Below are 27,538 nucleotides of genomic sequence, written 5' to 3'. Positions count from 1 at the left end.
CCTGTCACTACTGGAGCTCAAGAGTCTGGAAATACTGGAAAGAAGAGCTCCTAGACTTTTTCCTACAGACATTTCACAGTACAGTCTAGGAGAACAAAAGTACTTTATGCAAGAAGAGAGGAGCAAGTGATAGAATGGTCAATGTGTATGAGTTTTATGCCAGTATCTTATACTAAGATATCTCTCTGTATATGCCAAACTAAATGGGTTTATTCCAGCAATATAATAACCACATTTGAATGCTTCTTGTTCAAAGTCACATACAGAGCAAAAATATAATGAGGACTTTCCAAGAACATGCCAACCTCTCAGTTTGAATAGATCTGGGACAAACTTTTAAAATGGGCTACAGTATAACTTTATTGACAACAAATCAACAGCAAAGGCCAGTGCATGGACACCCCAGGAATCATTTACTGAATACATCTTTATTAATAATAATAATTGCACAAGTGAACAGAAGTTTCTGCATTGACACAACATGATGGGATTACATTAACTCATGGAGGTCTGGTGTGCATGCACAATCCAAGCACAAGAATACCTCTATATATTTTTAACACTTTCTAACCTCCATCTCTAGGGAGGCAGCTTCAAGGCTAGCTAAAACTTTAACACATATTTAGATTGTCAAAAATTTGATCTACAAATCCCTTGCTAACCTTGAAAACATTTGCAAGTTCTGAATGGGATTTTCTAAAGCACACCATGTTGGAAAACCCTGCCCCAGCAAAAGTGGTGAAAGCTTCATTCCTGTGTTCAAGAGTTTCATCTGAGTATTTTCTGTCACATCTCACTTATGTAACAATTTTAAGAGCTGTGTCTAATCATGCAAAAGGATCCCACAGTAAACGAATCAAAGGAATTAAATTCTGAATTATCTAGGAAACATGGACAAGAGAACATTCAAAAATATACCTTCCTAGTGACCAGCCCATACCATAGCTCTCGAAAGAAACCCCACTTCTGCAACAACCACAGCTTTCATCTGCCAAAAGAGATGTCTGCAGCTTCCCTCCAGCTGAACACTTCAGGAATATCACTGTTGCTTTATGGAGTAGCATAGCCACCTTCGCTTAGGTCATCTTCCACTTGTGAACAAGCAGGTGAAGGAATAATAGTTTCTAAATATGGAGCATGGGGAAAAATCCTCACTTTGTCAGCCTTCTGGTACGTTACAGAGCAGCTAGCAAAATTGCAAATAATACTGAAAAGTGGGCAATTCCTGATGGCTGGGGTGAGACACGAAATGTCCATGCTATAAAGGCTGGTAGCAGGTGGGCAGTGGTAGGTTCTGCCCTTGTCAAGATGATCCTGCAGCAAGGTGAAGCTAGAGAGTCAGGGTTTTGAGCATCACATCTAAGAAGAATTTATACTTCTTCTGACACACATGCTATGCAATTGCCAGTTCTGACACATGCATAAGGCAACCTGTAAACACTTAATGGTTTTTACTTGGAAACACAGATAAACTGAGTAGAGATTTGTGTTCCCACTGTAACTTCTTTTACAAGGTAGCATTTTAACTGGTAGATCTACTTTTTAAGTATAATGATTGTGCAAGACCTTCTATTTCCAATTTTAACTAACAATCTTGGCTTTTATAGTAATACAACCAAGCTAATAATAAAATAATTATAACCCAGTTGTGCAACCCCGGTTCACTTTAGGCCTTGGCTGTGCACCAAGCTCTTCTCTGATTTCAGCAAAATCTGTAACTGGTACAGTTATTATGAAGACTGAAAGCACTAATAAATGCCCACTGTTACCATCAACTTCCCTCATTCTTGCTGCTGCTTCCCCTCTTGTACAGCAGAGACCAAGCTCCAAGGCACCACTGTCCCTTGGCATTGTACTTGTTGCATGTTACTGCGGGAGTGTTTTCTACAAAGTGTTGTTCAACCACATCCGTAATGCAGGGGTAAAGATGAGAACTGAACCCGTCACTGACACCACCAGAAATAACCACAGGAAGATCCGGTCCAGGACTTGAGCTACAAATTTCCAGTCTTGCACAACCTGGGAAGGACAGAGGGAGGATAAACATAAATAGTAACAAGCCTGGTACTGTGTTGATACTGCTATATATATTTCAGCTCCCCAAATCTGGTTTCAAAATTAGGCATTTGTAGTATGTGGTAGCCTAAAACTAACAGAGATCACCTTTTCAGCACTCAGAGCTGCAAATCGCTCAAACCGCAAAAGAATTCCACAGTTCTGCACATGGTGATGAGACTTCTTCAGCCTGTGCAAAAGCTATTAGTTAAGTGCATATATGAAAATTTACACTTCAAGGCTTAGCCTTGAAGATGGCTTTACAGTGAACTGGATTTATTTTTACAGACCTGGATTTTCTTCTGAGTGTCAGGATGAGCCTCTTGGATACAGCCATTGAATTCCACTACAAGTATTTTGATTTACTTGTGTTTGCTTAAATGATTTTTTAACTCAGACTAGGTACACTCAAGACGGGAATATTAAATTGTGAATGCTGGCACAACTATGCATACACAATTGTGCTATTAATTAAGGTGATTCAAGGGACCTTTTTATTAAAATTATTTCAGCTTCAGACAAGTTTCAGTCATGGACAGTATGATATATGTTTGATTTACTGATCTTCTTTCTGCTGTAGTCCTCTCAGCACAGTTTGAACAGAGCCCTAGCTCTTGCCAGGAGGGTGCTAACAGAAGGTTTTCCAATGCTAGCTGCATTGCTCTGCTGTCCTACCCTTGCATGAGATGCATTGTTTGCAAACACAGTAATTTGTCATTTTAGAAGCCAGGAAGCTCGTTGAGAGGATAGCAGTTGGGAGCTAATCTAAACAGATGTTGGTGAAAATGTAGCAGACCTTAACTCAAAACAGAGCAGCTGTACAGTGCACAGTATGTGCTGGGAGACCAGGACTGCACATAGCAAATGCCATAGAGATTGCCTGTAAGTGTGAAAGTTACAGTTTTTGAGCATATGACAGCATATGACCCAGATTCATGTGTATCTCAAACTTACACAGGACAAGGTTATTCAAATAATCCCAAACCATGAATTCCTCTAGGAGAGGCTCCTGGAGTCTTGCATCTGTGAAGAGCAGGGACTCTCACAGAAAAATACACTTCTCCTTGAAGCTATGCGTTGTCTCAAAAAACATATTATTTATCAAGGTCTAAGGAAGAATATGTCTCAGAGGAGAGCAGAAGGAAGAGACAAAGGGAAAAGCATGCAGAAAAGGAAAGCGCTTGTAAGGTATTGCTATCAATTATGATTCCCTCCTTGCCCTCCCTCCACCTACCTGTCTGATGAAATGCTCCTTTTTAACATGCTTGGAAATGTACCGAATGGAGTCAGCTGCCTTTTCCAGAAAGGCAATAACAATCTTTTCTCCATCTTTTGCTTGCTTGTATTTCTGCTTCCCCAGAAACTTTGATTTCGAGGTGGTTCCCTTTTCTTCAGTCTCTGAGAATGAGTAGCGGTCTACATGGCCCTTCATGCAGAGCAGAAGAGGCAACTTCTGGAGAAAGAGCCTTTTAACCCAGGGAGCCATGGGATGGTAAGTTGCTGAGGATCGGTGGTGGACATTGATAACAAACACAGTCACGATGATAGAGAGGGTCACAAAAATCATGATGAAGAGCAGATACTCACCGATCAGAGGGATGACTTTGGAAGAAGAAGGGATTATTTCCTCAATCACTAACAGGAAAACAGTGAGGGAGACTAGAACTGATGTTGACAATGAAAGCTTTTCTCCTTCATCTGAAGGTAGGTAAAACACCAGGACAGTTAGAAAAGACAATCCCAGGCAAGGGATTATTAAGAAAAGAGTGTAAAACAACGGAAGGCGCCTCAACACAAAGGAGTAAGTGACAAATGGGTAAGAGTACAGCCCATCCTTCCTGTTGCCTTTCGTACCTTTGGCGTTTAAGATCTCCCACTCCCCATTATCAAAGAAGTCTTTCCTGTCTACATTTTCATCCACTAAAATCAAGTCCACCATATTGCCATCATATGTCCACGACCCAAACTTCATGGAGCAGTTCTGCCTGTCGAAGGGGAAGAAGGTCACATCCATTGTGCAGGAGCTCTTATAACTGGCTGGTGGTGTCCAGGTCACCACTCCATTGTACTTCACTATGGCTTTGGTCATCAGGGATCCCTCAAAACGTCCGTCAGCACTGGGAGTTGGACAGGAAGAAACAGTACCAAGTTCAGGACTATGTTTGCCCCAGTCCTACCCCACTTCAGCTCTGCTTTCTACCCCTCATCTGGAGCACAAGGTGCACAACATTCACACTGCCTAAAGAAGCAGCCTTCTGACAGCACACACAAGCCTCCCGGCAGCTGACATGCCTTGCCCAAGCTGTGGCCTAAGCCCAGAACGAGGAGCTACGCTACTCACTTTTCAAACAAAACAATGTCGGGAAGCCACAGAGACTCAGAGGGCACTCGGATAGCGGTGATCCCACCATATTCGTCTGGATTCCAGGAGAGCTTGTGGTCGATCCATTCCTATAACAAAACAGCAGAGTCCTCTGCCCACTCATACGCAGCAGCCTCTTCCCTCACTCCTGCGTGTGCCTCAACAACAGCATGCACAGCACAACAGGCAGAGCCTGGTATGAGGCTGCTCGGATGCAGAGAGGGTGCCAGACAGGCATGGCTGGGAAGTGTTAATCCCCACAAGCACTGCCCCTCCAGACACAAGTGAGACCCAAGAACCCATCCCTAGGCTGGCAACCTCAAGGCCAGCACTGCTGGAGAGCACTTGACTCTCAATTCACTCACCACCCTGCCCAGCCCACCTGAGAGTAGTCTAGAAGGAAGGAACCACTTCCCTTTAGTGCAGCAGCTTTCCTTCCCTCTGAGAACCAGCCCAAGCTGGTTTGGGCTGGCACTGACCCCATGGAAGACCCCCTGGACCCTAGGTGGTATGGGTACTAGCACTCAAATGAGTAGAGGTGGCCTTAATTCACTTTTCAGTGGAGACCTGGCTTTTTTCAGTGACTGGAATATAACACCTAATATCTGTACAGTGTCCTTGAAAAAAAAAAAAAAAATTGGTCTTTCATCAGAAAGACCTGCAGACTATTGCAAGAAAAAATATTGTGCTATTGTAAAGTATTTGGTGACAAAAGCAGGATGAGTCCTCTCCATTTTCATCATGCTGAACTCTAGAATAATTTTTCTCTCCTTTGTTTGGATTTTCAGATAGGGACATCACAACAAAGTGGCTCCAACAATCTGGAGATTTCCACAGAAAAGCAATGGAAAATCAGCTCTCTGATCCTTGTTCATTATTGATGAGGATATTCATTTGTCCACAGAAATAGCAGCAACGTGATGCAAGAGCTGTAGACTGTAGTCAATACCAAGAAGTGGAAGATGAACCAGTTTCCATTAAGCTGCAGCACTAAGAGATCTCCAGGGATGTGGAGGTTTCAGCCTTCACTGGGCAATTTCCTCCATGACTTAAGGATGAACCAAAAAAGCAACATTGCCTATTAATTCTCCATATTGTTCCCTTCTTACTTCTTTGATCCCACATGCTTTTCACAGCTATACCTAGAGACATTTGTTATTGTTCAGGTGTGGAAGGAAAAGAGGGGCCATTTCTGGTCACAGCCTCAGCATGAGGGACAGAGAACACCACTTTCAGTGTTAACTTTTCTCTGAGGATGAGCATCTAACAGATGTCTCCAGCAGCCTAGGCTGTTAAGCAGTCACAGTCTCACCTGTGCCCTGGACTTCCTGTAATGGTACAACAGGGTTTAGGCTGGAAACATACATCATGCAAGGGGACAGTCAGGGCTGAGCAGCAACCAACAGAGTCATCTTGTAGCCTCCACTAATACAAGAGCAGCAAATACCCTGTGAGCCATCAGGAGATAGAATCATCCCTCTGGAGTTGAACTGGAGCAGGGTTATTTGCCCCATCTGCAATACTCCTTGCTTTCCCCCTGTCCTGCATTGATTTCTCTCCCAGCTAAAGTGCTCTCTTGTGTCTGCAAGGCAAATGGCTTTTTCTTCTTACTAGAGCAGAAAATGGGTTGTGTGCAGACTTCGAAGATGAGCAGTTTAAAACAGGAATCTCACTGTGGGCTCTGCTGACACAAACTGTAGCAGCAGATGTATAAGGCTCTTTCCTCTCTTCTCCCTTTATTCCAAGCTGCTCCAGACGTTGCAATCACTCTCTCCTTCCTCCAGGTCTGCCAGATTCCCATTTCTGTGCTGCCATTGAAGAGTTTAACCCACTGCTAGTGAAACAGAAAACACTGGACCCAGATTCTTGACCCTTGCTAGTAGACCCCAGAGCTTGCCTGAATCCAGACACTTTCTCAGCAACCAGTAAAGGCTCCTCTGAACCTTGTGTGTCAGGCTACTTGTGTATCAAGCCCCACTATCTTTAGCATCAGGATGTTTGAACTTTAAAAATAAAAAAAATAAATGCCTGTGTTTAAGCTTTCCTTATCCAAGAAAAGTAGGACTCTTGCTGAGAAGTTATGAAGGTGATCAGGAGCAATTAGCATGGATTGACGAAAAGTAAATCATGCTTGACCAACCTGATTGCCTTCTATGATGAAACATTTCCCAGGATGGGCAAGGGGAGAGCACTGGATATTGTCTGCCTTGACTACAGCAAGGCTTTCAACACTGTCTCTCTCACAATATCCTCCTATACAAACTCAGGACATTTGGACTGAATGAATGGACAGTGAGGTGGATTCAGACCTGCCAGAATGGCAGATTCCAAAGAGTTTGTAATCAATACCACGGGGTCTGGTTGGAAGCCTATCATTGGTAATGTCCCCCAAGGTTCTACACTGGGCTCAGTATTGTTTAACTTATTCAACTTTTTCAACTCATTCAGTGACTTGGACCAACGGGCAGATGCCTCCTCAGCTGTTCACTGATGACACAAAGTTCAGAGGGGCCAATACCCCAGAGGGATGTGCAGCCCTTCAGCAGGACCTTGACCGGCTGAAGGGATGGGAGGAGAAGAAACATCTGAAATTCAACAGAGCCAAATGCATGATCCTGCTCCTGGGGAGGAACAACCAGCACAGGCTGGGGGCGACCTGCTGGAAAGCAGCTCTGTGGAGAAGGACCTGGGGGTCCTGGTGGACAATACGCTGTCCATGATCCAGCAGTGTGTCCTGGGGCCAAGAAGGCCAATGGGATCCTGGGATGCACTAGGAAGAGCATTGCCTGCTGGTCAAGGGAGGTGATCCTGGCCTCTGCTCAGCCCTGGTGAGGCACATCTGGAGCGCTGTGTCCAGTTCTGGGCCCCTCAGGACAAGAGAGATGTGGAGTTCGTGGTCCAGCAGAGGGTAACAAAGAGGATGAGGGTCTGGAGCATCGTTCTTACAAGAAAAGCTGAAGGAGCTGGGTCTACATGAACACACAATTTCCACAGCAAGACTCTTGGATCAGGCACAGGTATTTAGTGCTCAGTCTGACCTCCTGAGGGCACTTGCATGTGTGAAAATCACAGCCTGTGCTTCATTTGCCGCTCCATTTGCATCACCTTGGGCCTTGAAGTTCTCAGCCCATCAGATGGAGAAGCACTATTAGGAATGGTAACAACTCCAGAGAGCCCAGCTCAGGGAAACCAGAGTCCTGAGTTTCCCTAGGGAGCTGCTCTGGCTAAAATCTGAGGATTCCAAAGGCTTCCAGAGAAATCAGTATGTCTACAGTGCACAGGGCTTGGACCTGCACATGGAGGTGGATGCTACAGCCTGCAAGGAGAGTGGGTTGGAATGGGGAGAGGGTAGATGAGGGCCTTTACAGAAGGGCTCTGCTGTCTGCCCAAGTGGATACTCAAAGTAATGGAGCCAAGTTATGGCCTTGTGCACAAAAGGGGCTCTACAATTCCAGCTGAAGGTAGGGGGATTGTAATACTGCAGATAATTCAGGGCAGGCTCCCAGAAGCTGTATTTGGATTAGAGTGTATTTTCTCCAGCAAAAGGGAAAATTCTATCTTCCCCACAGTGAGGGGAAGTCTGAGCTTTTCCTTCTTCAAGGGAGAGATCATCTTTACACACAATATCCATATTGGTTTTAGGGGTCTTGCTCCAGCCAGAATCTCACACTCACTGCAGCAGTACAGGACCCAGACTGAGACAAAAATTGAGTCACATTTCTCATCCACCAGCCCAGCAACCCCCAAGAACCTTTCTCCATGGCATGATTTCAAGTACGGTTTGTTTGTTATATCCTCTGCCTGGGATCAGCTGATATCTTTACAGATACTGACAAGGCTGAGAGACTTAAAATTGTCACAAGGTCAATAAACTGGTGCAATGTAACCTAAACCAAAAACAGTGTTCTTCAGGAGTGTAGAAGAAAGGAGACCTAACAGTTCAACTTGCACCTTTCCCACATTTGTGGGAAAATAAAATGCTCTCAGTTCCAGAAGCAGTTATGATAAATCTGATTCATTTGCTACAGCTTTTAATGGGAAAAGGTCTGTGGGGGGTGTGTGTGTAACATACTGGCCTCTTCTTTCTCTTTGCATATGCTGAGGAATGGAGAAATCTACCCGAGGCACCACTCTTGGCTCAGGTAAGGGAAACAGTACTTGTATGACCTCTAAGTCTGAGACAGGATAGTCTCTCAGGGCAAATACAACATCCCAGGGATAGCCACTGCAGTACCAACTAGGTCACTTCCCTGAAGTACAGCTGGCTTGAGTACACAGCTGGAGTGCAGGTCAGGAGAAGAGGGTACCCTAAGTCCTAAAGGCCTACCTGCCTGCCATTCTGTCTCTATACATTTGCTGAAGACAGAACAGTGAAGTAAAAACTTCAAGTTTTTATCTCTGTGCTGGCCACTCAGCATCATAAAATGGGATGGATGGCATGGTGGGTGGCAGACTGAGATGGCTACTCAGATCAGCAGTTCCACGTGGGGAAAAGGGAGGTCTGATGTGGTATAATTTACCTGTTTCAGCCATACGTTGGTTGTCATCAGCTGATTCTTCTCATCCTAGAGTGACACAAGGGAGAGAGGATTGCAATACCAAAGCAGCCATAAGAAGCAGACCCCATGTCTGCTGAGTCCAACCCTGTGCTGAGATGAGGAGATCCCTGTGGTCCTGTTTCCCTATGGGCTTGGGCTCTTCAGTCACCACTGAAGGAAACTGACTGACTTTCTAGGTGCTGTCCCTGCTATTGGTGGGAGCCCGTGAGGCTGGAAAACTGAGGTCTGGCATTTCACAGGAGCTCAAAGGAATCATATGCCAAAGACCCAGAATGCAGCAGGGTCAGGCCAGCAACGGGTATCAGGTCACACACATGGCTGTGGGCTCACAGGATGGCTCATCTCCCTGCACTGCTTGGCTTGGAGTGAGTTTGGGAAGATACAAGCTGAAACGTTGTCCTATATATGTAAATAAAGCATAAAATTAGGCGTGCCTTCCACAGCACAAGGGGACATTACCAGGGGCTGAGGGATGTAAGGAGCACACTGTTGTGTGAGTGCCTCTGGGCATTGTGCAAATTGCACTGTGCATTGCAGTGGAAAGAGAAGGGGAAATTTCCACATGGGCAGAAACACAGGATTATCTATTTTGCTTCCAGAGTTTTATCTTAGTGACGAGCTGGGTTAAGACTTCAACTACCTTTGGCCTCAATGCAAGCTTGCTTGGAGTGAATAATGTCCAACCAACTCTTACCCTTTCTCAATCCTCTCCTGTAGCCGTCTTGTCATTAAATTGCAACATAGATGTCAAGGACTGTCTGGCATGAGTTGTTTGATTAAAATCTTATGGAAATTAGGCCTTAATCCCTGAGAACAGTAGGGAAAAAAGGACCTTTAGGTTTCCTTCAAAACAAATGAGTCCTACAGTCCATGCTGGGGTGGGGGGAGGCAGGAGAAGTAGCTCCTGTCACCAGCACCATTTCATGCTCAATGTTTTGCTGCCCAACCATCACTGTGCATTTCTTGTAGGAGGCAAAAGCTAATTACATCACCAGTCCTCCCAGGTGGAGGCACAACTATCTATAAAAGTGGTGTTTTACCAACACAACACTTACCACATCCACAAGCTGTGATATCTTTAACCCAAAATGGACTTTGATGGTGTCGTTGGAGTTTTCCACAGGGCGTACCCATTTCTGATAGCCTTCAAATAAGTGCTTGAGGAGTGCATCCTCATTTTCAGCAACTGAACTGAAGGCATTCGCATCTGGAAGAGAGGAACACAGAGTGGAGGTATTGCCAGAAAGCAGAAAGAACTGAAAATGCCACGAGCTAAAGAAGTGAAGCAGAGCAATGATGTGAGGAAAATTCACCTCTGGGCAGGTCTTGTCTTGTACAGCAAATTCTAAAGGAATTCAGATGCACAGAGTCTCAGCAGAACGAAGGCAAGTGAATGGAAAGGCAAGATAGCTCAAGCCCAACCCACATACCAAAAAAAAAAATCATTGAACCAGAGCAGTAGTGACTTTGTACTAGGGTTATGTTTTCTATGGCCTTTTTGCCAGAGCAAAAAGAGCCCATCTGGCAGCAGTAGGAGCTGGATGATGCAGTTAAGGCTAGACCTACCAGGCAAGCACAGAGCCATCATGGTCTGTACCTGCACAACTTGTGACTCCCACAATCACTGACACCACGCTCCTCCTTCCCCTTTCTACCATGAAGGGATAAGGGCAGTTCAGACCCTCCATCCTTTCCCAAACTTCAGACCCACTCCCTGTGATGCTGAGGTCTCTTCACTTGTGCACATACACAGCAACCAAGGGTGAGGAGGATTTTACCTCTCTTCAAACCACCATGGAGGAAAAAAGACTGGCCCCACACAGCCGGGATCACAGCCAATATTGCTGTGTCAGCAGTCAAAAGGGACCTCACAGGACACTGTCCAGGGTCCAGCTGTGCCCAGCCAGCCCCAGGGTGAGCAGAACACCTGCACCTGGATTGCCAAGCATTAGGTGCAGGAGGGGTCTGCAGGCAGAGGGTTATGGCCCATGGATGGTACCAGGACCTGACAGTAGGAGAGCCCTGGAGGGCACAGTCAGTATGCTCACACACCATGTGCATCAGCGATCAGAGTTACGGCAGCCCCCAGCAGAGTCCCTGTGCCACATGCAAAGAAAAGGCATTCAAACCCAGCAGCCCCTACAGAGAGAAAACTGAAGGCAAAGGCTCATGCTCTGCCTCTACATGGAGAAAAGGATGTGACCATGGATCACTGTCTCTGCCCATGTCCTCTTCCCCATCTGCTGAGCACCACAGGCTGTGCAGCCTCCTCTGCCTCGGCCAGGGTCTCTCTGAGGCTGCAGACAGGCTTGCTGCAGGACTAGACCTGGCAGCAAGCAACACAGCTGAGGAACTGCCCAAAGCAAAAACCTCTCATAACAGAACTTTCCATGGGACTAAATCATTCTTTAATGATGTCTGGATCCTCTCAGGATAGCACAAGGTCCCAGCAACACCACCATTCTCCACTTCCAGCCACAGCAAGATACCATTCCTCTTTGAGGAGCTATAAACTCTGAAACCTTGTTTTTGCACTCGCAGGATAACAATTTACTGCCAGATATTCTAGCACAAGCTGTGTGTGTCCTCTGCAGCTGGAATGCAGGTGTGGTGGGGTTACCAAGCCCTGGGCAGGTAGAGGCTGGCTGGTCAGAGGGAGCTTTCACATTCATTTCCACATGCTCCATCCCACAGCCAGGCATGGCTCGTGAAGCTGTCAGCACAATTTATAGCGGTTCTGTGGCCACACCCTGTCTTGTCACTTTGTCACAAGCCCTTGAGGTCTGCTATTGCCACAAATTCCCCTTCTGCTTGTTCCAGGGTTTATTCTCATGCCAGAGCTGACCCTAGCTCCACCACAGCAAATGAAGGACAGAGCCTGCAGTCTGTGCTAGGAACCTAGATTGGCTGCCCAAAAATGGGTATTGCCTGTGCAACCAAAGGAAGAGAAAGAACACATTTCTCCTCCCTCACTATCCACAACCTCAGAGTCTTTGCAGAGACTCCGTCTCCTAGATATTTTGCTTTCCCTTTAGGCGATTCACAGATGCATATGGTTGTTAAAAGCAGGAGAATTAGCAGAAAAGACACTGAATAGAAAAATCCATAACCCCAAAATATGCAGGGTCAAAATCAGCTCTGTCTTAATGCCAGAATACATTGTTCTGTTTTCATTAGAGTATGACATCCTGCATACATATATGCAGCCACACACCCTCTGTATCCATGGATGTGTATGACCTCCCTCAAAAGAAAATGGGGCCAATTCACAGCCCATATCTCACATAAAGTTCAGGTACCTAATACTCCAAGTGGGTATAGAAGACAGGTGGTAAAGCTGGATTTGGGGCTGGATATGTTGAATCTCATCTGCTGAGGAAACCACAAAAAAGTGAAAAAACTTGCTGAGTCTCACAAGGAGGAAAGTCCGAAGGAAGGATTGCTGCCTCTACAAGACAGTCTCAGTACTTGTACAAAGCAGAAGTTATTCATTAGAAATAAGAAATATCATGTGCAGAAATAGCCTAACAGTTCCTTTGACCAAACCCCACTTTATGGTTAAGCTAGATAAAGCCATAGAGAAAACACTGAACAAAGCAGCACTGCCTTTGAAAAAAAGCAGAGAAGCAGCCATAGGACAGATAAATCCCTGAATCTACCATATGATGCACAGAGAGGCAAAAACTGGGGAGCTCCCTGGCAGGTTAACATGCATTCCAGTACTCACACACTGTCTGCCATCTCCCCCCTTCCCCAGGTTCCTGTCTCTCACTGTGATCTGTCCAAATAGCAGTTCCCCACAGGTACAGAACAGGACTTCTGGGGCAGAAAGTCTGCTAAACAAATGTGCAAAACACTCCAGTAAATACAGACATGACATTTAGCCTTAAGCCTTCAGTTCGCCTGAAGAATTTCAGTTTTTCTCTTGGTGATAGAAATTCTTTTTTAATTCCCCTTAGCAGCCAAATTTGAGCTTAGAATTTTTTGTTAATTTCTAGCCAGCAATTTCCCCACCACCGGGGGGGGGTTGTTGTCAAACTGACCGTGATTGCAATACGAAGGCAGCAACTGATATAACCCTCTTCTGCTACTCACACAGTGTTTAAAGGATGACCAAGGGAAGCCAGCATTCACTGGATCCCAGAAAGCAGCAGCTAACCTGTGAAAGTGGTACGCAAAACAACAACACAGAGGCAGGAGATCTGCAGTGAAAAGCTCTTCTCCAAAAAGAGAGAGAGCCTGTTTGTTTATTTCATTTTTATACATTTGTGAGTCTGGTTGTGGATTGGCTTCTGGGGTTACTACCCCTTCACCCCACTGGCCAGACCAGCTGCCAACCAACATTATTTTCAGGCTAGAAATATGTAAACAAAGGACAGTGAACAAAACCAAGAAGGGTTGTTTATGTTCCAAAGTGTGAGAAAGTGAAAAACTGACCCTTAATATTATACAGAAACTAAAGAACTGACTCCATCTTATGAACAAATAGAAGGCTTTAAAAAAACTCAGAAAAACTAAGGCAACATTAACCAGCCAGCAGAAAAAAAAACATTAGACACCTGCAGTGCAGCTTGGAAGGAGAAGAAGAAATCACACCTACCTGAGCATCTCAGAAACAGCGCAAAGAGCACTAGGCAAAGCATGGGCATCACTGTGGCTTTTCCTTTAAAACTGATCTTCTGTTTTCATAAGCAAATTGGTCTCATCTTTGTAGGGGACTGAAACAATCCAGTTAAAAATCAAAGCAGACAGTTGAGTCTGCAAGGCAAGGCAGCACCTTTCTAGCCTTATCTTGCCCTCATAATGATGCTTGGTAAATCACACTTCATTGATTCAGTCAGCTGCCACATCCCCTAAGCCTTGAACAGGGCTCTGGGTCCTAAACTCTGACCGATCTCTTTGTGGCAATATTTATGTGGCTCTAAGCACTGCGGTCTAGGAGTATGCGAGAGGAAACTGTTTTAAGGAGGAAAAATATCTTTTTATGATACTGCTAATTACAGCTGGGAAAAAAAACCCAGGCTGCATTTCAGACCCGAAGATAAATCAGATGCCTTAAAGATTATCTGTTTGCTCCAGCTGTATTGGTTGGTCCAATAACAGAGTCAGACTCCCTACAGACCTAACTCAGCTTATTCATTTTTCATGTTACACGTGCTGTTCTGGAGCTATAAAATGGATTTGGGGGTGGCAAAAAAACTGCAGCAAGACATAAGTGGGAAAAAGATTCTGATTTCTAAATTTGTCTCATACACAAAACATCACAGACAGCAGCACAGAAATGCTTGCCCAGTATTATCCCCTGGCACAGCTTAACAGAGGATGTTGCCCCAAGGTCTTGTGTTTAGCAGTGGGAGTGAGGATTATTTAGCCAGTTCCTCTGTAGTTAGACCTCTGTCAGTCCTCCCCAGTGACACCTCACACAAGGCTCTGTTCAGAAACCACCAAAAATTCCTGGTAATCAAAAGGGATGCAGGTTCCTCTTTACCCATTCCCTTGACACTCTGCTGAAGGATATCAGGATCTTCTCTTTTCTTCTCAAATGAGAGTTATTTTGGCATATCTCTCCAAAGAGGAAGTTTTCTCCTGAACTTCTCAAGTTCAAGGAAGAGGCATGCAGAATTCTTTTAGCTTGTCTCCAGACCCCAAACTCTTCCTGCTTTGAATTATTTCTTGCTGGCTATTCAATTGCTTGCTGACTTTTATATGGGAAGCCTGGTTTTTTTTCAGCAGCACCTGGGTACACTCCTTGCAGTGGCCCAGATTTTGGTACAGTCACAAGTTTTGTGATTCAGATTTGCCTTATCTGCAGTCCTCACAGAGGATTGACAACTGGCAGCTGTAATATTACCAGATTATTCAGCTTCCTGTAATGAAAAGGTGCCATTTAAGTGTGGTTCAAAGTTACATTGCTGCTGCAAGTAACATTCTTATAGTGTCCTATCGACTTATTTATGCTTCTGTGGCCTTGCAGCCTACCTCATCCCTAGCTCTCAGGCAGGCCACTAGCAGCAGCTCGTGAGTTTGCTTTTTGCACTACTGTACCACACAGAAGAAATCTCCAAGGGCCCTTCCTAGCTCCTCAGTTCTGCCCCTGGTCACACAGCAGGACCAGAGGAGCAGCTGCTTTCTTCTGCACCTTTCCTCATCTCAGATGCAGAAAGCCATGCAAAAACAAGAGTACTACCAAAATTATCATCTTCAATGAAGTGTACCTTCAACACCAGCTGCTATAACTTCTCTATTTCCCTTTTAGATTGCCACCAGGTACAAGCACATGAGCACACCTTCTAGAGGTACACAGGAAAGCTCCTATTTATGCTGTCTTCAAGAGAACAGCAGTCTTTTAGCTAGAGTGGTGGGGACAGACAGTACCCCTGTCTGCCATAGACTGGGGACTAAAGACAATCATCCTGCCTGATACAAGTTTTCTGCAACAAGGTTACCCCTTTAAAATGCTCTCTGCAGATTACCCCATATTCTCCATCATGTTTGTCATCCTATACAGGTCTCAGCACCCTCAGACATCATCCATCATTTTGCTTCATGACTGCAAGCCCCAGCCTTTGCCCATTGACACCTCTGATTGTAGTCACTGCCTGAGATTGCATTCAGGCATTGCTCTGTTAATATGAGACATTTGTTTTTCACAGGGCTTTAACCTACTGCCTTGTATGGAGTTAATTTATTATCTGCCTTTAGGAGTAGGCTTTTTGCTACTACATGGTAGTTGCTTGGGGGGAAATATGAAATATGGTTGTTACCATTGTCCCCACCCACTGCCTAGACTGTGACAGGAGGTAAGGACTGGGTTTGCCCAGTCATTGGCTTCAGGAGTTACCAGAGACCCAGAGGACAGTATTGGAGAAAGAAATTCTGTTTGCCTGTTGTTTTCTGTTCATAAGTCTTTATGCAGCCATGCACTCCAACATTTTGGAAAGAAAGATAAGCATGAATACTCCATTTTGCCAGATGGGCCATGAAGCATGAGGTCCATCCACTGTGAGACAGAAAATTAATTCTTGGGCAGAACTCTCCCTGTGGCAGTACTTGAGTGACTATTCTCTGTTGAGAAAATGTCTTTGCTTTTCCACAGGTTTCGTGGGATTTATAACTAATATGAGGCTGCAATTCCAGGCTGCAAAGAGCCAGGTACTGCCTGGGCACAAGCAACACTGGAGCTGGGCCTTGCCCTCTAGGCATCAAAAAATGCCAAGAAAAAGATAAATTATCTAGAAGTTTGAGCCCACACAGTTAATAGTGGCAGCAACTGAAAATTCAGGCTTAAGATGGACATTCTTAAGTCATGTTACCTGAAGGCATCATGCAGTCAAGCATGGAAAACACAGATTCTAGGGGAAGGTGACAGTGCTGGCTGGCAGTCAGAGGGTGGGAAACCTGGACCTAAGTGAGAAGGATGGTGAAGAGGACATACATGGGAGAAGCTCTGAAACAGAACTGTGAGACTTTGTTTCCAAAACCCAGAGCCAACGTAAAGTTTGCTGCACCCCTAGGCTTATCAGCTCCAGGAAGGAGAAAAGAGAGGTAAGACAGCACTATGGAACAAGAGAGATTTTTCAGGTAGACCTGTGTTCTTCTCCCCAAACCCATCTCAGCTTCCTTGGTCTCTGTAGGTGATATGCCAAAAGCCAAGGAAGGCCCACCTCACTTCCTGGAGTGCCAGGACTTGTGACGGAGCCAGGCTCCCTGTAGCTCCCAAGGGAGGATTGAATCCATCTTGTACCATTTAGCATGACACAGGAAGCCAGCAGAGGAACACTTCCTCTTAGGAGATGAGAGACAGTTTCTGAGCAAAAATGGGGTGGGAAAGGGCAGAACTCCTGGAATCTCATCTTTGCCCTGACACTTCTCAGGTCCTTTCTGATCTCAGTTCTGGCCAACACCAGACACCTCTTCTCACTATCAGCTTCTCAAAACATGCATCTTTGCTGTGCATGAACAGAGCTGTTTTTTAGCCAGCTCAACAGCAATTTTTGCAGCACCAGACATTTCCATGTGCCAGATGGAACATTTTGGAGCCAACCACCCACCTGTCCATACATCTGTCCACTCTCCTCCAGCTTCCTGTCCCCAGAACATCCTCCTTTCTCTTGGCTTGCCTACCGGCCCCACCAAGCAAACCCCATTCAGTCTCTCCCTGACTGCCCCTTTCCCCTCCAATCCACCTCTCCTCCTCCACACACCCTTTTCCGACAAGAGTTGCACCACCTCCCAGCGCCCTGCTCTCTACCGCGGTGCCCCAGCACAGTCTCCTCCTCCTCCTCCTCCCTTTTCGCGGCTCCCAGGCCGAGCGGAGGTGTTCTGCTCCCCGCCTTCCGCAGCGCCGTGCCCGCTGTCCCAGCTCCCCGCAGCGGCGGGACGCGGGCAGCGCAGGGCCCGGCTGTCTCCGGGCTTCCAGCCCTTCCCAGGGAACGGGCACGGCTGGCCTGCGAGGCGTGTTACAGCGGGCTCTGTTTGGGACACCAGCCTGACGTGAAGTGCTGGGAACTCATGGATGCAAATGGGTGCGTTTGTCTTCGTGTCGGCCCAGGAACGCGCAGGCACTCGGCACAGCAGGCTCAGAGAGGGATAACGGGAGCCTTTCAGGAGGCTGCCTCAACTGAGCTCTTTCGAGTCGCACCCACGTATCTGTTTCAGCAGTGATCAGGCTCTGCAAGCACAGGGACAAGGTTTTGCAGAACAAGAGTCGTTTCAATCCTTGGTTTCCTTGGCACCTTCCTACCGTGAGGAAGCCCTCCCTGCCCTCCTTCCCATTTCTACCACATCCATGTGAATGCAGACTTGAGCCGAATCGCTGTGCCTTCTGACAGTGCAACCGCTGCTGCACATTGCTGTGTAAAAACCTCCCAGTGCTCCACCGGGAGTGGGACACGGGTCTTTTGGAGGTGCAGAGGCTCTTCGTCACTGCATGTGCATTAACATTTCTAATAGGCGGTGCATCGCCTTCTGCATTAGAATCTTTGTTTTCCTTTTTTCAGTTCTAACTTTACAGTGAGGTCTCATTTAGGAGTGTCTACCGGCATGGTGATCACTTCCTGCATTTCAATGACATTACCTAGCTTTGAATGCCAAAGTTTTCAAATCCATTTGCTCTGAGTTAATAATTCTAAACAAAGGTCTGTCTCAGCTCTGCCATTTTCTCAGCTTTTCTTTCCATTTCATCAAGCTCATCTCTGCTTTCATAAATGCCCCTCGCAGCTCAAATTTTATCTGCAGCATCATGAACTTGCAACAAATGTCAAGGCTTGGAGGATTTCAGGCATAAGCAAACAACTAGCAAGAATCAAGACACTGCAAGATGTGAGAGAAAAATCTGTTAAAGGACACCTGTGTCATGTGGTTCATGCCTAACTGCATCAGCCTCTAATTTTCAATGGTTACACCTGGTGTCTAGAAGCCATTATCCCAGCACATGCAGTGCTCTACAACAAGGGGTTCTGATCTAATACAGGCTTTTTATCCCCAAGGCAATCATAAAGTTTAAAGGGTAATTCCTGCCACATCCCATGGCCGTGATGAGCTGCATGACTCCTTGTACAGCTTTGTTCATTTCATCCACTTCTCTCTGGATGTGACAGCTCCAGCACACAGCCAGAATGGTGGTAGGTGACAAACTTTCTTTTAGGAGCTGCTCCATCTGGCATGGGAGGATGGGGAGCTCTCTTGAAGATATAGCAAAATCAAATGCTTTGTCAGAAATTGTATGAGATCTACAAGCTATGTTCCTGCCCTCATTTGAGGGCTTTTGCTCTTTATGATCTTTTCCTGAGTCAACAGAGGTGGTTGTCCTGTGGGTCCACAGAGTGCTTGCAATCAAATTAAGGGGCAGGGAGTCAGCTTTAGAAATGTATCTTGACAGAGATAATAATTCTAGTCTGTCTAAAAGATGAAAACTATTATTATGTTTCATTAGAAATGTTTGGAAGCCAATACTACTTTGTGTCTTTCTTCATTATATTACTTTATGCTGTTGTGGTGCTGTTGGAAGCTATTGTTTTTACAGAAAATGCAGCAGCACTAATTGTCTCAGCCATATTCAACCTCACAAAACTCAGGGTCCTGTGATGTGCATGCATTTTACTTCAGGTCATCCCTGGCTAAACAGCAGAAACTGCTCTGGCAGCAGACCAGTCAACAAACCAGACCTCACCTCTTGTCAAAAAAATCATAAAACCACCTTCTCCATGTGAAAACAGTGGTGAGAGATTTTGCAAGGGGTTACTGATGTAATGTTACCAACCAACTCCTACCTGCTCTTCTCTAGGGTGTCATAGCAAGGCTCAAGTCAGCCCTCTGCTGTTCTGAAGGCTCCTACTTGAGGGTTTAAACTGGGATGCAAGCTTTCTATCCAGGGATGCCTGCTTGCCATGCTGTCTTATATTGTTTTGGTTATTGCCAAATACTTCATAAAGAAAAATATTTATTCTTTCTAAAGGTTTCTTAAGATTAGATAGATACGTTTACAGGTAGGAACCAAAGATAGTGTATGCAGGACCATCATTTTGAACATCAGTGACATTTTGGGCTTCTATTTTCACTGATTCATAAACAAAGATAGTACACTTAAATGTAGACCTAGAAACCAACTTCCACATAACTTCCAGAATTTTCTATCCATAATGACTTTTTATATGAAGCAATATAGTCCTCTTGAATGTCTACTTATATGCTTGAAATTCTGTGTTGTCTACTTCCAGGTATTTGCTTGTTATGTTAGAGTTTACAAAGCTGTGCTCATGAATATGTACAAACAAAATCCCATCAGACTTTATGTCTGAGAAGAGGAAATAGAGGCATTTGACATACATGTATAATAGCCTATGTCCTCAACAGAATAGTTCTGAATAATATCAACTAGCCTGGAACTATGAAAACTATGTTAAATGTGACTGTAAACATAGCATAGCATATCAGATGATTTCACAGTTTCTGAATTGTCTTGGGTTATGTAACCAAAAAAAAAGTGTATTCTATTTCATCTGTAGAAAGCAGTTAGGAGATGGTTTCTTTTTTCTTTATCTCTTGTAACTCCAGGGGGGAGGAGGGTGGATGCCTTCTGATAATAGCCCAGTTGTTAAAACCAGGTGGGGCAGTGTTTTTTATCTCTTTCATCAACTGTCCTCCCTCCAGGGGACATCTTCTGTTAATGGGCCATTAAGGCTCACAGGTGGCATGACACATTACACCATCCCACTGTGAGATGCACTACTCAGTGTCGGGGGAGCCAGTCATTCCTATGCAGATAAAAATGGGGACACAGGGACCCCAGACATCTTCTTTTCCACTGGATTCCCAGAGGAAGACCAGACTCATCTCACCACCACTGAACCTGTCTACAGGATCATCTCTACTCCAACAGAACCACATCTGTCACTCCAGGGGGACTTATTTGGACTGCTTCCAACACCCTGCCCAACAGGGTGTCAAGTTGTATTCCTGACTCCATCAGGGTTTTCTAGGACTTTTGTTTGCTTGCTTGCTTTTTTTTTTTTTTTTTTTTTTGTATTGCTGCCTTTGCATTTTTAATATTCCTAGTGAAGAATTGTTACTCCTATTCCCATATTTTTGCCTGAAAGCTCCTAATTGCAAAATTGTAATAATTTCGAGGGAGGGGGTTTTACATTCTCCATTCCAAGGGAAACTCCAGTTTTCCCTGACAGATACCTGTCTTTCCAAGCCTAGACATGAATTAAATCAGAGTATAATTTGCAATTTTTGCATATTACATTTTCATAGAATTTGCAAAAATTAACCTTTGGGCAATATATAATCATAACAAAAGTGATGTGAAAGTAATGTTAGGTAGTAGAATGCCCAGTAATTATTCTGTAATAATGGATTTGTAATTATTTAATATAATTTTGTAATTACTTGGTACAACCCATGCATGTATCTTAAAACTATGTAAGTTCATCAAATAGTTTGAAGTTATGAAAAAGCAAACTGGAAGGTTTTGAGACCTATACAGATGTCTCTTCTGGATGACATCTTTGATATCTGTCATTTATCTTGGTTTTTACAAGCCAGATAAGCTGAATACAAAACCAAATGTTTACCTCTTCACCTCACTAGAAAGCATAATTGATATCACCTGTAAAACATGGAAAAACTAGTTTTGCCTTTTCTACCATGTCAGAGTATCCTATTTTCTATAACTTTTAATGGCCTGCCTGTGCTTAATCAGAAGAATTAGCATAAAGGTATTTAGGTAACTTCACCTATTAGTAAACTGATGCTAGGTTAGAATAACTCCCTGGACTGGAAGGAGTCTGATAATTTGTATATATTAGGAGGAGGAGGAACATATGGGATAACAGCCAAAATGCTCTGCAGACTACTCCCATGGTGCAGGAAAAATGGGCTGGGAAGATGTCCAGTTCTCCAACAGAAGGCTGGTAAGTGTAGGGCCAGTCCCTGGCAAGCCAAGGGATAATGGGGCAGAGTGCCAGGAGACAACTTGGCACGACCCTGATAGAGCTTACAGAACAAATGCCACCTCCACAAAACTTCACAAAGGCCCAAAAGCACCTTTTAACTGCTTCAGGCCAAACTGGGCTGCTGTTATCCTTGTCCTCATTATCATCCTTGTATCTCTGCACTGGGGCAACTCCTCACATTCACTTTTAATGCAAGTCAGCCAACAGACCTGATTTCATGTGTTTGTAATGTTTAAGGTTCTCAGTAAGCCCAAAGATCTTGATGCATTAACACCAGGTGTAAGCGTGATAATCAGTGAAATGAAAAGGAGCAATAAAAGGACTGCAGAGTTTAATTCAGAGTTTAATTCCTCTATGGGTAATGGGGACAATTGTGCGCATAGGAATGCTATCAGGCACTTTACTCAGTCATGTAAATAATCATTTGTCATTGCAGCTGGATTTTACCTTACCATGATATGACAGCAGCACAGCAGGCTGCCACACTGTTGTGAGCTAATCTCCTGTTGTGACATCATGAGCAAGCACTCGGCAGCTGAAGCTATACACAACTTCATGACTTTGTTCCAAAAGAAAGATGCTGCTTAGTCTTTTCTGAGACAATGAGGCTGCCACAGAAACTTCTGCACAAAGCTGAGAAAAGTCCATGGACTTCCTAATGATACAATACTATTTTCAGAAAATCAAAGAAGAAATTACGGTTCCATGGGAAATGAAATCATGATTCAGCAAAGCTTTGCCCCAAATGTTCAGTTAGGCTTTTAACATTTCATCACTAGCAGGTCTTTTCCAGTTGATTTATTTTTTTGAGGGGCAGGGAGAGCTACATGAGTGGTGAGGACATTGCTCAGAAAGCTCTCCCATGCCCTGGGAATTGTTAAACTCCCTTTTATATCTCTTATGTACAGGAATCAAGAGGCAAGCTGACTAAAAGCAAAACTCAGCTTGAAAGAACAAAGGAAATATTTCCCTGTTCAAGCAAGCTACTCTTTCACCAGGCTAAACTCATCCATTAACCTGAAGCAGTCTTCAAAGATATGCTTTTCATTCCAATGCTGTTTCCAACAGCATTTTCCATTTTCATCTCTGTGGCACATTTGATAGTATGAAAGAGTAAAAAGTTACCAGTCCATAATAAAAGGTTACTGCCTCACCTTCTGAATTCAATTCCCTCTTCAATTGTTGGCAAGCTCTGTAACTGAGTAGCTCAGTGCCTCATTATCATGTACAAAAGCCTGGAAAATGTGTTGAAAAACACAGATATTTAAATTCTGATAGTGTTAGTAGAAAAAAACAGATGAATCTTGGTTAAGAGAGAAGAGTGATGCTATAGAGGAGCAAGGCGAGGCACAAAAGGAACACACAGAGAAAATTATATACTGTTCAATATTATAGAAGATTTCTAGCAGGACAGAAGTCTTACTTCTATCACATCTCATCACAGAAATGATGGAGTTACTAGGCAGCAGGATTTTGTGGCAATCCTACCGTGGAAAACAAGCAAGGACAACACCATCTGCTATATGTGCAAACTTCTGATTTCTTCTGAGACTGAAGGAGTAAAAGGTATTGAAGGAGGCTGGGCTTTTATTTGGTGTAGGAATCCAGGCTGCACTGTGAACAACACGAAGCACCATTTGCAGATATTTATTTAAATTAATTACATCTTATTGCTGAAGTAATATACATGCCAATTAACTGGTGGCTGTTATATAAATCAAAAAGTCTAAGTTCTAGCAACCTTAGTAGACAGACCAAGAGGTAATTGTCAATATTGATGGAAGGATAGTGATACTATTAGGTTAAGTAATGTTATGATAAGCTTGCTTGAACATTTGAGTGTAAAATTTATTACATACGTATTTAAAATTTGTTTAAATGTGAAGATTTACCAAATCTTCACCAAAATGTGAAGATTTACCATGAGGAAATCTTGAGTTTGTCAGCTGATGACAGAATCAAAGAAAGATAACTGCACTGATCCTCTAACTATGGTTTGTGGATGTCTATATTTTAAATAGCTAATTTCCAAAAAAAGCTGAGTTCTTTAAGCTGAAACAGCTACATTCAGTGAGCATTCACTTGGGGGAATAAATTATTATACACTATTATATTATTATATATATAATATACAGATTATTATTATTATACTATTATACACAACCAAGAGATTTCCATGCTGTAGTATCTGTACTAAAGAACCTGCCCGGTTCCGCACCATGCTGAACACATAAATAAACTCTGAGCAATTTCAGTCCCTTGTCATGCCAAAAAAAAGAACACTAGTAAAAATACTTTTCTGCCTGAACTTAGAAAGAAAAAAAAATTAAGAAAAGAACCGAAAGTATAAAGTTTATTTAACAATAACCTCAACAGGACTTGAGGTTATTGTTAAATGAATTATTTTTAAGTCCCCTGATATAATACCACAAATATTTTTCTGACAGCAACTCCTTGAATTCCTCAGATTAAAACCACCACCACAAAATCATTTGTTATAATACTGTATCAGCTCAGGATACCTATGAGACAAGCCTACATGATCAAGTTTAAAATAATTAGAAATGGAAACATTTATCAGTAAGGCCTACTTCCGTGGCCTGAATTCACACGCCCTCCTCTGAGAGCTGTAAGACTCCACCTTGCTGGTTTACAACCAGCTTGGGAATAACTCTCCCTTTAAGTTTTCTTTACATGCAGGCAGTGCTGTTCTGGACCTGACAGCATCAGCATCACTGAAGTGATGAATGAAGAGTCTGAGCCTATCAATACAAAACAAAGAAAAAAAACCCACAAAACAAACCAAACCAAACAAACAAACAAAAACCCACAAACAAACACCAAAACAAAAAAAAAAACCCAATACCAAAAAACACAAAAAAATTTGGACTGAGCTGTAAAAGTAGACATCCAAGACGTCCTTCTTTTAGAGCAAGCAGCTGTGGTTATTACCACAAACCTGTAAGTACAGGTGAAGGTCTTGGGATTTCTTAAGTCAAGAACAAGATCCCTTCCTCTTAATATAGAAAAAGTATTACCCCTAAAAATTTCTTCCTTTCTGAAGACAAAAACTTAAGTTTTTCTGCAAAAGACATGTGTGAGATTCCTGAAAAGAATGAGAATGGGTGACTGACCTCTGCAATGGAGGAATGCCCAGAAGAGATGGGCAAGAATGATGTGCTGAAGGAAGAATGTAAGGAAAAAAACAAATTGTCATAAAGATGAAATTATCTCAGCACAAGAGGAACTGGATAGAAAACTTTGCTGTAGAAATACAGCTGCATAATTCAATCCTAAGATCAAATAAACAATCTGCCCTGAAATAATTAGTCAAGAGTAATGTTTTCCTGATCTAGCCAGGCCGTGTGGGAGGGTATGTGACTCAGCCCAATATAAAGTATATAAAATTATATACTCATAAAATCAGCCTGGAATACAGTAACTGGCTTGAGCTGGGTGTAACCTGTGTATTTCTTCCCAGTAACTGTGAGGACACAGTGCCATGACAGCAAGCATTTAGAGACCAGTAATGGGAATTTGAACAGCATTGTCTTGGTTTAGGGCAAATTTGGAGGAAACTTCCAAAGGGGTCCTTCCCAAATTTGCCCTAAACCAGGACAACAGTGTATTTGAATTGTGATTCCATTGATATTGCAGCTGCTGTATTGTGATTGTGCTGCAATTCCAGTATATTGCTGTAACATTCTGCTAAATCAGAGTCCTGGATATAGCTATGAGAACTTGGTGAGAGAGTACTGGACTATGGCTGCAGGCTACTAAATAAGCCCAACACAAAAGAAGACACCATTACTGGAGACAAGACCTCTTCCTTTTTCTGGATTACCTGTCTCAGGTCATTGAATTGAAGAGCTCCCAGTAGAAAGTCACACATCTTTCATTGGTTCTTCTACAGATGACTAGTCTCAGACTCTGCACCTTTAATGGTCACATCCAGTGAAACCTGAAAGGAAATGAGTAGCCTGCCTGATTTGGTCAAGTTCTCCACGAATTTAAAAAAAAAAAAAAAAAAAAAAAAAAAAAAAAAAAAAAAATCAAGTCAACAAACAAAACAAACCACAACAAAGAAAAAATCACCACCACCACCATCCCAACAACAAACAAACAAAAAAACAAATAAAACCAAACAAACAAACACTTTACAAACACTTTAATGAGTGTCTGATAGTATTCTCCATACTCATCCCTAACTAAAAGACCACTGGAACCAATTAAGAGGCAGAGGACAATCACTTTTCACAAGTTCTCGAATGTGTGAGCTCAGGCTCTACAATCTATTTGCCCTTTACAATAGGAGGAGGCAGCTACAGGATTATCAATGGCTCATTTTGCACAACAAAAGGCCTGATACTCAATGCTAAATGAACTAATAGTGGCAAGACTGTAGACAGACTTAATTAATAATTTAATTATGACAATATAACTATTCTCGAGAGAGGTACTTGAACCTTTCCTTCTCAGTAACTGATTTAAATGCTTCCTTCAATTTAGGAATATTTAAGATGACTTGTTTGGCAGTTGTTTCAAGTGAGGCATAGTGGATTAAACAGCAGCTTTGGAGCACATTTTTTTGCCCATTTTTAAACTCTTTCAGCGTACATAATACAGTAAGGACTTCTTTGGCAATTTCGTGCAACAAAATGCTGCAGTTCAAAAGACAGAAGATATATGAAGATAAAATTTCCATTGAAAGCACTGAACGAGCACAAAGGAAATCTGTAAGAGCAATTGCTGTAATATTTTTGAGTCATGTATCCTATTTTTCTCAGTCTCATTTATAAAAAAATCATTATTGTGGCAGAATATGGTAAATAAACTGCTGTACTTAAACCAACACGAGTTACATACCTGAACTTGCAGTCATCAACGTGCTTCAGCAGATTGTGTTTTGGTGGTTAAAATTAGACTATAGCTCATCACTTTCCACCCTGCCAAAGCCACCTGATGAAGGTGTAGGCTGTCAGGAAACAGATGAGGCTACAGACCAAAAACTAAAACAGATCTCATGAAAGAAAGCAAGCAAAAGGGCAACAAGGAACTGCCTGGGTCCCGAAAAGCAAGTAACAGGAGGAGTCCTTTGGAAAGTATTCAGAAGCTGTTGACGTTTTAGTTTTACCCAAGCAACTATTTTCCTTTCCTTCTTCCTACATTCAGAGTGGGATTTGCTTTTCACTTTCTTCAGCTGCAAAAGAACTCCTTCACAATTCAGGCAGGACACCAAGGCCTTAAATCCTAACAGAGCTGAAGGAAAATGAAATGTCAGCAAAACAGAAGATTTCTTGGACATTTTGATTTCCTTAGTTTGCTGCTATAGTTTTTAAGACTACACCAGTGACAACATAAACAAGATGGTAACTGGAAACACAGGAGTAAACATAACAGTAACAAAGAACTCCCTCATCATGACAAGAAATAATTCAAGTAGTTTAGCTATTCATTTTTTTTTCCCATAAAACATACCTCTGAGTTTGAAAAGTCCCAGTTAGACAGGGAAATCTAATACTTTGCAGAGATGTAAGAAATAAAAAAGCAAACACTACACATAAATCAGATACCTTGCCACAGCAAAAGAGGAATTGGGAGCAACAGGGAGAAGTAAGCCAAAACTTCTGTTTAGAAGTGGCTCCAATTCCTGTATGTTGAAGCATCTGAAATAATTCCAAAATTAATCTTTCTATAATTTAATGATAGAAAATAGCAAAATCGGCAAAAAATGTTCCAACTTGCTTGAATTACTCAGTTTATAAAACAGGCTTCAGTGAAGTGCATTTAAACAAACGTCAGCTACTTCATGTATACTTGAATAACCACATGCCATCCTACAATTACAACCTCTGCTTTTTAACTCCCAATCACATCTTTTCAGAGATGCTTAAGAAATTGGTGCTAACGCAGGTTCCAGTTGTGGCCAGTGCAAACAGTAACTGTTGCAGACCTCTTTAACAGATGATTGCGCTGATGTAACAGATACCAAAATGAGAGGAAATTTTAACACATGCTTGTGGAACATATTGTGCTTATTAGTTAGAAATCTTTTCCTAGCTTAGCCAGTAGCAGAGAGCCTTCATCTTCTCTTTCTCTGCTGC

At 43.2% G+C, this 27,538-nt stretch overlaps 1 protein-coding gene across 1 annotated transcript; it reads right to left on the bottom strand.

The window, feature by feature from the left end:
* Positions 1 to 471: 471 nt before the first annotated feature.
* On the bottom strand, positions 472 to 26,842 carry CHRNB3 (cholinergic receptor nicotinic beta 3 subunit). Its single transcript, XM_063423376.1, has 7 exons — positions 26,301 to 26,842; positions 25,279 to 25,395; positions 10,032 to 10,183; positions 8,938 to 8,982; positions 4,397 to 4,506; positions 3,290 to 4,172; positions 472 to 2,019 (listed from the first exon to the last, which is right to left on the bottom strand). The coding sequence occupies exons 4-7, from the start codon at positions 8,962 to 8,964 to the stop codon at positions 1,885 to 1,887; spliced, it is 1,155 nt and encodes a 384-aa protein (XP_063279446.1). The 5' UTR covers positions 8,965 to 8,982; positions 10,032 to 10,183; positions 25,279 to 25,395; positions 26,301 to 26,842; the 3' UTR covers positions 472 to 1,884.
* Positions 26,843 to 27,538: the final 696 nt, after the last annotated feature.

This window comes from Prinia subflava, chromosome Z, assembly GCF_021018805.1.
Source record: "Prinia subflava isolate CZ2003 ecotype Zambia chromosome Z, Cam_Psub_1.2, whole genome shotgun sequence".
NCBI classification, from domain to species: Eukaryota; Metazoa; Chordata; class Aves; order Passeriformes; family Cisticolidae; genus Prinia; species Prinia subflava.
This window is presented reverse-complemented; position numbering and strand designations above follow the sequence as displayed.